Raw genomic sequence first — 14,234 nt, forward strand, 5'->3', positions numbered from 1 at the left:
AAACGTAATTTTCTACATGTTTATTTTTAAAAAAACTAACAGAAACCTGTCGATGTCACAGCAACCTGGAGAAGGCCGGACTCATCAATCAGGGCACATATCAAGAATAATTTTGTTGGTATCAAGTGACTAAGACAATCATGGACATATGCTACCTGCATGCTGAATCTGGCTTCACAAGGGTGCTGTGATATTGACAGGTTTCTGGCCATTCTTGGCAAAATTTATGTTAAAAATTATTTGTCCATATGTTTCTTTGTAAATATTAAGTAACTTCAACTCAATATTTTTTCATTCTTTATATAACAGCATTGGAAACAAGGCTTTGCTGGTATCATGTGACTGTCAAACCTCAATCATGGACAGGTTGCGAGTGTTAGGTAATCACATAACTAGCAATGCAAATGAGGAGTACCAGGTCAAATTTCATCAATGCTGTTATTTCATCTTGTCTGTCAGCAGATTAAAATCATAATGAATGCAAGACTGACAATTTCTGAGAAAAAATGTGAGGCCATTTAAGTTTGCTGGGCCAGCTAGTAAGCATATACCCTAGCTGACACTGCACAGTATTGGCGAATTCCAAATATTCTATAGGCATTGTGTTTTAACCCAACACCCCTACATAAATGTGCAAATATCTAAAATGGTGTGGGAAGGGTCAGAGGAAACTCAGACTAGGTCAATGTGCATATATCTAAAATGAGGTGGGAAGGGTTAGAGGAAACTCAGACTAAGACAAATGCTCAAGTATTTTCATCAGGTTTTATCAGCTACTTCATCATCATTTAAAGGAGTTCTGGCATCCTTCTAACTTTTATTCCTGCAGCATAACAGGATGGATGGATATCAGGCAAGATATGATATACAGCTTTATATGCAAAAGACCTTGTATGAGTTAAGATTCCAGCATTCCATTCCATCATTTACAGGAATTATGCCCACTGATTGATCATCCTAGCTGCTACACCTTAACCTGACCAAGATTTGGATTTCAACCTAAGTCACGTGTTACTGATCAGTAATTTTTTGTACATTGCTAAATCCTGCAGTCTGCTTTTGGTTCCAAGTTTCCAGGTAGTTACATATGAAGCTTTATCTAATAACAACACCTTATACTGTACTAATAAAATAACAAGCCCCACCTACCTCAGTGATTTCCAACCCAAATTTGCAACCCCCTGATTACACTCGCACATCACAAGTTAAAACAATGTAATTGCACAGTCATTAGTGCACTCTAACACTAACCCTTTTTACCAAAAAAGCATATGGCTGGCTTTGCAAACCAATCTTCAGAAATTATGGCATTTTGCTCTGACAATATGTTCCACCAGATGTTATTAAAGGTCATAGTCATATAACGAGCAAGTGATCTGACTAAATATGACATGATTTTGCTTCTGAAAGATCAAAATGCATTAAAAGCAAGAACAATTAATTCTGTAAGAACACATGCCATATACTTAATGTTAATAAAGGAATAGCCTGGCGTAAACAGCATCAAACATTTTTAAAATGAAAAAATTACCATAACAAGCTCCTTAGATCACTGTCAAGACCCACTCTCACTCTACCCTATATTATACAAAATTGACAACTCTTGGCTAGTGAAGAAGGGGCTATGTATGCTGTTGCAGTGAAAGGCTAATGAAATAAAACTTTGAGCTACCCAAAAATGAATGCTTTTTTGATGAAATCTGCTTATATGATGACAGAAAGGAAGTAAATTGGAATTATAAAAATTAAATGAGGTTGGATATTTATCAGTGTGTAAGTTGTTATCTAATCACTCACAAAGTTAAGATAAAGTTCTTCAGACTTTTTTCACTTTGTGAGTGATTAGGTCAAATGATTTAACCCTAAATTAACATGCACATTTATGCTCACAAATCCTTGATGTAATTTTATTTCTCTTATTCTGCAATAACAGACACAGGAATTATGGCCCTATCTTTCCACAACATTATATACTGGAGATACTGCTCCTTCATTTTTAGTGTCAGCCTCTATAAATAAATTATTATTATTATTAATATTATTATTATTATTATTATTATTATTATTATTATTATTTTTATTCTCCTGATTTTGGTTTCTATGGATTACTTTACCAAGAACTGTTGGATTTCAACGAAATTTGTCAGTCTGCTTTATTTTGATGGGACCTTGAATGAACATAATTTCAAACATTCCATATTATTTTTTACAAGAGTTATTGGCCCTGATTTCCTGTCCTCCTGATTTTGGCTCTTTAGCATTACTCTACCAAAGATTTATTAGATTTCATTCAGATTTATGTTAATGATTTCTTGAATGAGTTGGATTCCTGCATTTGATGTCCTCATGTGTATGAGTTATGGACCCTGAATGTCCATTCTCTTTATGTTTTTCAATTTAAGTTTTTCTGTTAGGTCCTTCAAAGCAAATTGTTGTTAACTGGGCCCTCTACAATGTACTCATTGCTAATAGTTCTGTAGTTTTACATCTTCACCTAACTTCACTGCTACATTTCCAACTTGTTTACTGTGTCAGTCTGCTCCCAGGTGGTATACTGTTTTTCTTTCCTAAATGATAACTACTCCATTTAATTTATTTTTATGATCTTAAAACATTCTTTTTGTTTATATTTACAAGCCTGATTTTCCTGTTCCATATTTAATTAATACATTTATTTAAAACCAGTATCTTTTAAGAAAAACAGGTATTAAAACATCAAAATGTTAATGCATCTTAGTCTACAAATTAAAAGCTTTAAAATAAAAATATCCAGTTGGATTAGCTATGCCTCTCTCCCTCTCCTCTCTGTTTCTCTCTCTCTCTCTCTCTCTCTCTCTCTCTCTAATGGAGTTATGATAGCTGAGTGGTTAGCAATGCTAGACTAAGCAACTAAAAGTTGCTACCTTGGTGTGTCCTACAGGAAGACAGTTTACACCAGTTGCCATGTCACTAAATGTCCTAAATGTGTTCATATGCTGTGTAAACACCAAACCAAATACACTATCCATATTTGGTAGCCCACACCTCAGACATTGTTCTTGGTCCATCATTATCAAATTTGGTAGCCCACACCTCAAACATTGTTCTTTGTCCATCATCATCAAATTTGGTAGCCCACACCTCAAACATTGTTCTTGGTCCATCATTATCAAATTTGGTAGCCCACACCTCAAACATTGTTCTTGGTCCATCATTATCAAATTTGGTAGCCCACACCTCATTATTCTTTGTCCATCATTATCAAAGTGAAGTTGGTGAATAGGAGTAGACAAACTGAGACAAACATCTTGGGAGTAAATGAATACACACAGTAGAAAAGTTCAAACTGGATAAATTGGAAGTGAATGAAATCCACATTAAAAAGACCCATATTTAGTTGGCAAAACATGCATCTTGTCATATTCTGTTCTAGGAAGAAGGCCTGCGAACTGTTGAGAAGACAGTTAATGTTGAGGCCATAAAGAGAGAGATCTCAAATTTGACGGAAGAAAAATTGAAGCTGGAATCTAAAATTAGCCAGTTAAGGTAAATTCATCTGCAGATACAGTATAGTTTTGTAGAGAACACAGTTTTAATATAAAAGTGAAAAATATTAATTAAAAAACGATGAGTCATCCTAATGATTTTGCAAAAACTACTTCTGACTGTTATTTGTGATATCCTCACTATGGAGGATGGGGATAATAGAATGGGTCGGAAAATTAGCCATCATATCAAAAGCATGAAATAGCAAATTATCATAATATGATGTATTAAGGATAAGTACTGATATTTACATCTTTTCATAGATTACACGATGAATTGATTTGACCACTTATTGCAAGGGTCAAGATAGACTTGAATTTTAGGGAGAAGTGACTTATTTTAGACAACATGGAGAAGTATTAGCAATGTAAGAAATTTTTTATATCACTGCTTTCCTTTTATGAAGTATGTAAATCCAGTCAAGCTGAGATTTGGAACAGTTCCCACATTGAGTACTGTACTTGCTTTTTTAAATAATCGGGATAATGTTGAGGATATGTCTTGGTCTTTCAATTCCAGGATTATCATTTTTGGCCTTTTGTAAAAATAGTTGTAACCTTTCCACATTTGAAGGTATTTGGAAAGTCACTGCACTTAAGTTAATCTAGGTCTTAGTTGAGTTTAGCAGTAATTTTGGGGAATTTGGTGGGAGATAATTTTAAGAGAAGCAGAGTTTTAATTTGCCCACATTAACCTACAAAAAGCAGGAAACATTTATTTACAGAATAGGTAACATACTTTTACTATTAACAAAGTTCAGGGGAAAACAATTGTTTTGATGAAAAGTGTTTGAGTTTCATTAGATGAGACTTGATTTATACCATGTTTTCTTTTAGATTTCATAAAACCTAATGAGCATAAATTTTAAATTATAAGAATAAATTGACATGTATCATTCTATTGCACAACCATTCTGTTTTACCTACATGCATGTACCATTAGTATGGATATGCAAAATCATAACTGAAATCTTTTCTTAATTCAAACTTAATAGTCACTTCTTAAAAACCAAGGACCATTTTTTAGATGTAGATTTTTATGAACTCTTTTACACATATTTTAGTGAAACCTTGCCTACATTAGTAATTTTTGTTGTTGTGTTCTCTAATTTGACTCTTTATGAGAGATGTACATATTTTGAATAGTTGAAGAATGTGCATGCATGTATGCATATGTTTCAGCCTTGAGATGAACAATTTCCACCATCAATCCAGTGAACAGGCCCATCTGCATTTTCTGGAAAAAGAAAAATCCACTAGAGAAGGAAAGTTCTACACATTGTAAGTTCAAATAGATAGATGGATGGATAGATGGATGGATGGATCATACAGAGTTAAAGCTACTTTATGAGAGTATCCCTTCTGCCAGCCAAATGCAAAAAGTGATCTCTCAGTAACACATTAACCCCTGGAGGTTTTTGTTGTTTTCGTCTCAAATTCGAGTAGGAAACACATTTTGAAAGCTATTTCTGAATGCATCTGGAAACACCATCTTCCAGGTGATCTTCCAATAAAATATTGCCTAGTTGTGTTAGAAACATCATTTTTCATTGGCTATTTGGCTCGTGCATGAGCAGAAGGGTAAAAGTTGGAGTTTTTTTTTTGCTTAACGGACCCATTATTTTCATATTGAGACCACTCATTATTCCAAATGCCCATCTTATCCTACTTTTGGCAAAGGTTCATCTGTCTGTTTGCAGTTCATACCAGTTTGCCTTAGATCTGAGACCAAAAAGTCTAAAATCCACACACAAAATCGGATTCTGACCACAGGAAAAGTTTGGGTAGGAAAAAAATGGGTCCAAAAAATGAGGTTTTTCCCTCAGTATTTTGTAATGCAACTAGAAATTCCAGATTATTTGGTATCGTTGTAGAGCTACATCTGTCTACCTTTCTATAATACCACCCACTTTAGTTTATCGTACATGACCTTGACGCTACAGAGCACGGCAGTAGGCAACTACCTCCTGCCACTCAAACTCATCACCAGGGGTTAATGTGTCAACAAGGATTTTTGAATTTTTTTAAAAATCGTCAAGGAATTGCTAAATTTGTAACTTATGTGAAATATCGATGCACAAGTGATTAAATACACGAGGAATATTCAAATTTGGTGACGTCATCAAAGTGCACCCATTAACATATCAACCCCAGGAGGTTTTGTCATTTTCGTCTGAAATTCAAGTAGGAACCACATTTTGAAAGCTATTTCTGAATACATCCAAAAACACCATCTTCCAGGTGATCTTCCAATAAAATACTGCCTGAGCAGAATGGTAAAAGTTGGAGTTCTTTTTTTTTGTTGCTTAATGGACCCATCATTTTTATATCGAGACCACTCTTTATTCTAAATGCCCATCTTATCCTACTTTTTTGCAAAGGTTCATCTGTCTGTTTGCAGTTCATACCAGTCTGCATTAGATCTGAGACCAAAAAGACTAATATCCAGACAAAAAATCGAATTCCGACCATGGGCAAATTTTGGGTAGAAAAAAATTGGGTCCAGAAAATGAGGTTTTTTCCTCAGTATTTTGTAGTGCAACTAGAAATTCCAGATTATTTTGGTATAATTGTAGACCTACATCTGTCTACCTTTATAATCAATGATTAGGGCAAGGTTTAATGATCACTGTTGGATTACTATTTGTAATCAATGATTAGGGCAAGGTTCAGCATAGTATAGCCACAGAACAAAACTGTAACAATGATTAGGGAAAGGTTCAGCAATCACTTGGATTACTATTTATAATCAATGATTAGGGCAAGGTTTAATGATCACTGTTGGATTACTTTTTGTAATCAATGATTAGGGCAAGATTCAACATAGTATAGCCACAGAACAAAACTGTAACAAGCCCTTCATGATGGACCCATCCCTAACAGCTCTAATTCTGAACAAAAGCCAGGCTGGCAAGTAAAGTTTTAGTCAGAGAATAAAATTTTCATGCACAATTATTAGGATAAATTGAGTTGTTATTTGGTATATTATTGCCACTACTTTGTGGTATGACTGACAAATCAGTGTGATTTGAACTCCTGAGTGGAAATTGTTACGCTGTACTAAGACTTGTTTATTTGCATAGGTTACGCTGTACTAAGACTTGTTTATTTGCATAGGTTTTATAGCATCTTATTAATCTTGAACAAATTAATTTTATCGGCATCATAACTCAGATGAAGTGTTATGGATGTATCCTATGTTTAACTCTGAAACTGTCACAAAAAGGTCTTTTATGTTGACCAAGATATATTTCAGAAAGTTTAGATGGCATCATCCTGTCATGGCAGTTCCAAGCAAAATTTATTATCTGTTCCTATATTGCACCATTTTGAGCAGACATTTTTGTTCATGTACTTTCGCTCCATTTAGGAAAGCAAATATGAGTGCTGGATAAGCAGTCTCTTGGTCAACTTCAGAGTCATAGAAATGCTCAGCTGGATTGAAGTTTGACGACTGTGTACTCATTATTCTATGTGGGATACCAATTTTTGTGAATTTCATGGTTGGTTCAACCCACAAACTAAACGATCCAACAAAAACATTTCCTTTTGTAGTTAGAATAAGGACCCCTTCCCTACTCTATGAAATTAAGCACCAATAAAAATATCCTTTTTTGCAAACCAACAAAAATTAATCCCCATGAAAATACAATAATTCAGAGTGTTTTGTGCCTTTTATATTTTTAGAACTATACATTTATCTGCATCATATAGCCATTATTACGCTGATGTGCTGTTAGACCCAGTACATACATGTACACAGATCCTTTTCCTTTCAAGGAGACTATCTTGATAAGTATATTTTATGCTTTTCAGGCAAGCAAAACACAAGGACTTTATTTCCAGTCTTCTTCCTGAAAGGCTAGGTGGAAACATGACAGAGGAGTTTGATAAATATATCAGGTAAGCAGATTTATTGGTTATGTACAGATTATAAGGCTCCAGATTTATTGGTTATGTATGGAGTATAGGGCTACATATTTATTGGTTATGTACTGAGTATAGGGCTACATATTTATTGGTTATGTACCAAGTATAGGGTTAGAGATTTATTGGTTATGTTCCAAGTATAGGGATACAGATTTATTGGTTATGTACAGATTATAGGGGTACAGATTTTTTAATTATGTACCAAGTATAGGGCTACAGATCTATTGGTTATGTACAGATTATAGGGCTACAGATTTATTGGTTATGTACAGATTATAGGGCTACAGATTTATTAATAATGTACCGAGTATAGGGCTACAGATCTATTGGTTATGTACAGATTATAGGGCTACAGATTTATTAGTTATGTACCAGTATAGGGTTACAGATCTATTGATTATGTACAGATTATATGGCTACAGATTTATTGGTTATGTACAGATTATAGGGCTACAGATTTATTGGTTATGTACAGATTATAGGGCTACAGATTTATTAGTTATGTACCAGTATAGGGTTACAGATCTATTATGTACAGATTATATGGCTACAGATTCATTGGTTATGTACAGATTATAGGGATACAGAATTATTGGTTATGTACAGATTATAGGGCTACAGATTGATTGGTTATGTACTGATTATAGGGCTACAGATTTATTGGTTATGTACCGATTATAGGGCTACATATTTATTGATTATGTACCAATTATAGGGCTACAGATTTCTTGGTTATGTACAGATTATAGGGCCACAGATTCATTGGTTATGTACCGATTATAGGGCTACAGATTTATTGGTTATGTACCATTTATAGGGTTACAGATTATTGGTTATGTACTGATTATAGGGCTACAGATTTATTGGTTTTGTACCGATTATAGGGCTACAGATTTATTGGTTATGCAATGATTATAGGACTACAAATTTATTGGTTATGTACTGATCATATGGCTACACATTTATTGTTTATGTACCAATTATAGTGATACAGATTTATTGTTTATGTGTCAATTATAGGGCTACAGATTTATTAATGCAGATTTATTGGTTATGCAATGATTATAGGGCTACAGATTTATTGGTAATGTACCAATTATAGGGCTACAAATTTATTGGTTATGTATTGATTATAAGGGTACAGATTTATTGGTTATGTACCGATTATAGGGCTACAGATTTAGAGGTTATGTACCAATTATAGGGCTTCAGATTTATTGGTTATGTACCGCTTATAGGGCTACAGATTTATTGGTTATATAACAATTATAGGGCTACAGATTTATTGGTTATTTAACAATTATAGGGCTATAGATTTATTGGCTATGTACTGATTATAGGGCTACAGAATTATTGGTAATGTACCAATTATAGGGCTACATATTTATTAGTTTTGTACCAATTATAGGGCTACAGATTTATTGGTTTATGTAACAGTTACAGATTATTGGTTATGTACTGATTATAGGTATACAGATTTATTGGTTATGTATCAATTATAGGGCTACAGATTTCTTGGTTATGTACTAATTATACGGCTACAGAATTATTGATAATGTACCGATTATATGGCTAAAGATTTATTGGTTATGTACTGATTACAGGGCTACAGATTATTGCTTATGTACCGATTATAGGGCTAAAGATTTATTGGTTATGTACTGATAATACAGATTTATTGTTTATGTACCAATTAAATGGATACAGATTTGTCATGTACAGACTATAGGGATACAGATTCATCGATTCAGCAAGTTATCACTGTATTTCTAAAAATGTGTTCATTTTAAACTTTTGACCAGATATATCTAGGCTCATTTAGGGAATGTGTTTGTTAGTAACAGAATAATTTTACTTTCATAATTTTTGTCACATCACTCGACTATAAAAGTAATGTTAAAAAGCCAGTTATTAACAGATTGAAGGCCAGTGTGTTAGCTTTCTGTTATTTTACTGTGGCCTTTGGAATGGGTGTGAATACAGTAAAACCTCTCTGAGAGACCACATGTCTTGAGAGACCAGGTTCTCTATGTACAGATTTAGAGATTATATAGTGTTATAACCCGTTATTTGAGACCACCTATCATGAGAGACCATTATGTTTTGTCAGAAGGGGTGGTCTCTCAAGACAGGTTCCACTGTATTATGTTGGCCTGAGTTTAGGCTTGATCAATAGTATGAAGTTCAAAAAAGAAACTTATTGTTGATGTCCTGCATGGAATTTTACTACCATAGAATGAAAATATACTTCAGGTAAAGAAACATTTCTTTTTATTATATACTAGATTCCAAATTGGATAGCCTTGCATTTTACTGGCCTGTAATCCATCTCATACATATTTAGTAATTCACTGCTGCTTTAAACAAAGAGAGAAAATTAAGCTTAATTATAGTGACTTGTTTTACTAAGAATAAAAATTGATGTAAACATCCAAAACCAGTTTCAGTATACTACACTTGTAACATTGGGTCAAAAAGTCACTTCAAAAATATAAAATATGACTAAATTTTAATAGATATTGAACTATGACTATATGCATATTAAATGAAAAGTGCCATCTTCACAGATAAAAGCATTCACACAGCACACTTCTTCCCAAGTTCTAGGCAACAATTTGGAGTGGATTTCATATCACCTAAATCTGTGTGTGTGTGTGGGTGGTTATGCCTGAGATGACTACATTGTATATCATACATATAAATTATGTAGATTGGACATTGTATATCATACATATAAATTATGTAGATTGGTTGTCCATTCTTGGTGAAGATTTTGCATTAAATAGCTCTGGTGTTTTGCACACTGTATAACTTTATATCTGGAATCGTGAAACTTGGTGTAATGATACATCTTGACAAGTTGGTGTAATGATACATCTTGACAACTTGGTGTTGTTGTTGTTGTTGTTGTAGGGTTTAACGCCATTTTTCAGCACACAATAGGCTATACATGGCAGCCAGTATTAATGGTGGAGGAAGAACCTGGGAAAACCCCGGAAAGAACCACCGACCCACGAGAAGCTTCTGGCAAGCTTTCTCACATACCCACATTAGCTGAATCCGAGACTTGAACCCATGCAGACAGAGGTGAGATGGCAGTGATCTGTAACGGAGAGCGTTTTAGAAGACTCAGCCACTCCGGGCCCCTGATAACTTGGTGTAATGATACATATTGACAACTTCTACACCCTCATTACAACAGTAATCGAGTCACTATGACATATTTTGTGTTTCACCAACTTTAATAAAAAAAATTGTTTTGTGTCTATTTCTCAAACTGTTCATGCCTAATTCATGACACAGGATGATTGTATGCATCTCTATTAATGCCATACATTTACAACAAAAGAAGACTGTTGTGACCTATATTTCATATTTTACTTGCTAGGTTGAAGATTTTATGGTTAGCTCATGACTTGATAGTTTTTGCACAGATTTACACACACTGTTATGCCTAGAATCATGAAACTTGGTGAACAGATACATCTTGGTGAGAACTAAACCTTGCCTTAAAAATAGGTCACTGTGACCCATATTTCATGTGCTTAACTAATGGGGGTTCACTGTCAAAAACTATTCATGCCAGCAGCATTAGATTGAATGATTGTATGCATCTCAGCTAGTACCACAACATTTTAACAGAATAAGGTCAACATGACCTACATTTCTCATTTTATTGGCTTAAGTTTTTGCATATAACTCATGATCACATGGTTTCTTTTGTATGATATTTATATACTATCCTATATTTATATGTTTTTTTTAATGATATTTGTATACTGTCCTATCTAAAATTATGAAATTTGGGAAATGCATCCATTCCCCTTATTTCAGTATGTTTTTAAGGCCCATATCATAGTAAAATAACACAGAATAGAAAGATGTACATTGGTAAAATAACATAGTGTATTAAATTAACATAGTGTCCAAAGATCTACATTATTAATAACATAGCATACAAAGATATATATTAATACAATACTGTAGTGTACAAAGATCTACATTGGTAAAATAGCATAGTGTACAAGATCTACATTAGTAATCACATTGCATTCTTAGATCTACATTAATACAATACCGTAGTGTACAAAGATCTACATTGGTAAAATAGCATAGTGTACATTCGATCTACATTATTATTAACATTGCATACAAAGATCTACATTGGTAATAACATTGCATACAAAGATCTACATTAGTAATTGCATTGCATACAAAGATCTACATTAGTAATAACATAGTGCACAAAGATTTTTATTAGTAATAACATTGCATACAAAGAATGGACAAAAGATGTAAATTGTCATGATTTAAACTAATATCTTTTTCTCTGTGCTTTACAGAAAACAGAGTGCGGAAATCAGAAGTTTAGATGCAGGTCTGCATGAAATTAAAATCGTTTTATCCAAGGAGGAGGCAGAAAGGGAAATAATTATGTAGGTTTATTTACCATTGATTTTGTTTCATTCCATATGTACTTTCACTCCAAACAAATAGTACCATCTTTACCCCAAGTTCCCATATTTGTTTTCTCTAAACAAAGTCTTAATGCAGCCTAAGTATTTGAACAAGTTTTGGTCAGTAATTCTTTCTTAAATAGTTGGACACACAAGACTATCAAACACTACTTAGCTCTGTTTTGCAATATTTCTTGCAGCAATCCATGCCCCATATTGACAGGATACCTTTGTCCCGATTCACCCTTTGTACAAATCTGTGCAAGACAATGAAGTACAGTACAGTTATGACTGGATATTGTCAATGACTCCGCTTCTTTATATCTGTTGGCCACTGTGACAATAATTAGCGCAATGTTGTATATGCACAATTAGTCTTGTTGATCATAGACACAATCATGTCAAAGAAATAACAAATCATTTGGTGTTTCAGCATTGAAACAACTATGTGAAATCTTTATTGGTACTTGTAAATAAATTTGTTTGGTCATCCACATTCGAGCCATCCAATGAGTCACATAATGGTTGCTCTGGCTATCTGTTCCATGGCAGCTTCACCTCTTCAGTACCCACATGGGCTGTAGTATATTTTAGATAATGTGCGGTTTTTGTGTCCATTTTTTATTTGTTTATATTGGTATAATTTTTATTTTTAATGAGTGACTTTGACTCGCAATGCAGTCTTGGCTTTCATACCTTCTTTGATGACCCATCATGTGATTCATTCTCCCAGTGTTGGATTAATCACATGAATGAGATCCATGTCTGTGCATTGACATCCACAGATATTATTGGATGCTTTATAAGCAAGATCATGATGGTAACAGACAACATCAGTGCAATTGATAGGTGCTTCACCTAGTTTTGTTTGGTTGTTAGAATCAAGTACCATGTTCACAGTGATTGTATCCCTAGTAACTTCGTTAATACAGCCACAATATCACCATTACCAGCTTTCCTGATAAACACAATAACTAGTGATTGTTGTACTTTTTTTGTAAATATGCTTAATGTATTCAAAGACAGAAGAACTGAAGGTGAAATTTTATGGAGAGAATATATAGCACTGTACACATCACAACCAGTGATGCAGCCATAACTACTTCAGCCTCCTAGAGACTGCAATCCTGAATGTGCTACAGGGGAGCAAGAGGAACAATGTATGCAAGAGAAAGAATAAAATTCTATAAATGAGAGAACAATTTAGCAAGTGGCTAAACAACTAAGACCCAAATTTCACTCCAAGAAAGAAGAGTCACAGTGGCTAAATGAACAGATAAAAAGGTTCTACCAAAAACATGCTGCACCTGTTCCTCCACCAAAAAAGGGAAACAGCCTAACCAAATGTAAATGGATGTGACACCAATGAGAAGCAAGAAATCTTCAAGAGTGATTAGTTCAGCCAATAGATTTTGAGAGATTATCCAGGCCAGTGGAACAAAGAATGAAAAAACATTCCAAATATCTAATCAAACAAGTTAAAAAGTATGAAGACTATCTGGCATAAAAAGGAAAGGAAAGTTCCTTGGTGGACTCTGTGACCCTAATGATCTTGTGGATTGATTGGAAATATTTGTGGGATCAGTTCATGCAGGCAAAAATGCACCTGAAGTTATCAATTAAGTTGCATTGGTTTGTCAGTGGTTGCTCGCCAATGATCTTATGCATAGAAATACATACAGTGCACTGATGCATGAACTGATGCATACATCCATTCACCAATGAGGAGTTTTGAAATGATTGAGATGCTCTGTGGTGAAACTTTGTGCTTTTTGTTAAATGTATTCTGTGATGCAACAGGTGGTTGTAAATACCACCCAGAGTATGGCCTCAATAATCACCATCTCATCCCGACTTCAGTGTGACTTTTTCTGCACCTGTTACCACTGGTGATTCACGCACACATGAGATCGCACTAGCATCGCTGCAAGTGTTTTACATTTGGCCTAATATCCAATCCCAACCATTTGGTGGTCTGCCTATGAACAATGCATTTGTGTTTTCAGCAGACACTGGCATGAACTGGAATATTATTGAGATTTTATCGGGTGCATATGACATAGAATCAACCAATGAAGTAATTTGATGAAGAAATTTCGGTGTTTACTGGCAAAGCCTCTAAAATGTCTATAGATGCTCATGAGCCCACACTCAGTTATATCATTGCCATCATATCTTAAATGTACACGGTTGATAATATAGTCGTCCATAAGAATAGTGTTAAGTTAGCCTGACCAAATGATTTTTATGCTTGGGATATCATATCATGCCTGACAATGTGAGAATAAACTTCAATGATTCAGGTTAATTTAACCTGTGATGC

General features: G+C 34.2%; 1 protein-coding gene across 2 annotated transcripts in view; it reads left to right on the top strand.

The window, feature by feature from the left end:
* The window catches only part of LOC149797465 (DNA repair protein RAD50.L-like), a 240,693-nt gene that overhangs the window by 95,735 nt on the left and 130,724 nt on the right, over positions 1-14,234 (top strand). For both annotated transcript variants that reach the window (XR_016421828.1, XM_089962273.1), the window contains exons 18-21: positions 3,413-3,525; positions 4,707-4,805; positions 7,341-7,427; positions 11,798-11,890. Coding sequence is in view for 1 of the 2 variants with exons in the window: in XM_089962273.1 (XP_089818399.1) it covers positions 3,413-3,525; positions 4,707-4,805; positions 7,341-7,427; positions 11,798-11,890 (392 nt within the window). In the remaining variant the exon portion in view is untranslated. The remainder of the gene's footprint in view (positions 1-3,412; positions 3,526-4,706; positions 4,806-7,340; positions 7,428-11,797; positions 11,891-14,234) is intronic.

The sequence above is a fragment of the Sinohyriopsis cumingii genome, chromosome 6, assembly GCF_028554795.1.
Source record: "Sinohyriopsis cumingii isolate HCF-2022 chromosome 6, ASM2855479v2, whole genome shotgun sequence".
In the NCBI taxonomy this organism is placed as follows: Eukaryota; Metazoa; Mollusca; class Bivalvia; order Unionida; family Unionidae; genus Sinohyriopsis; species Sinohyriopsis cumingii.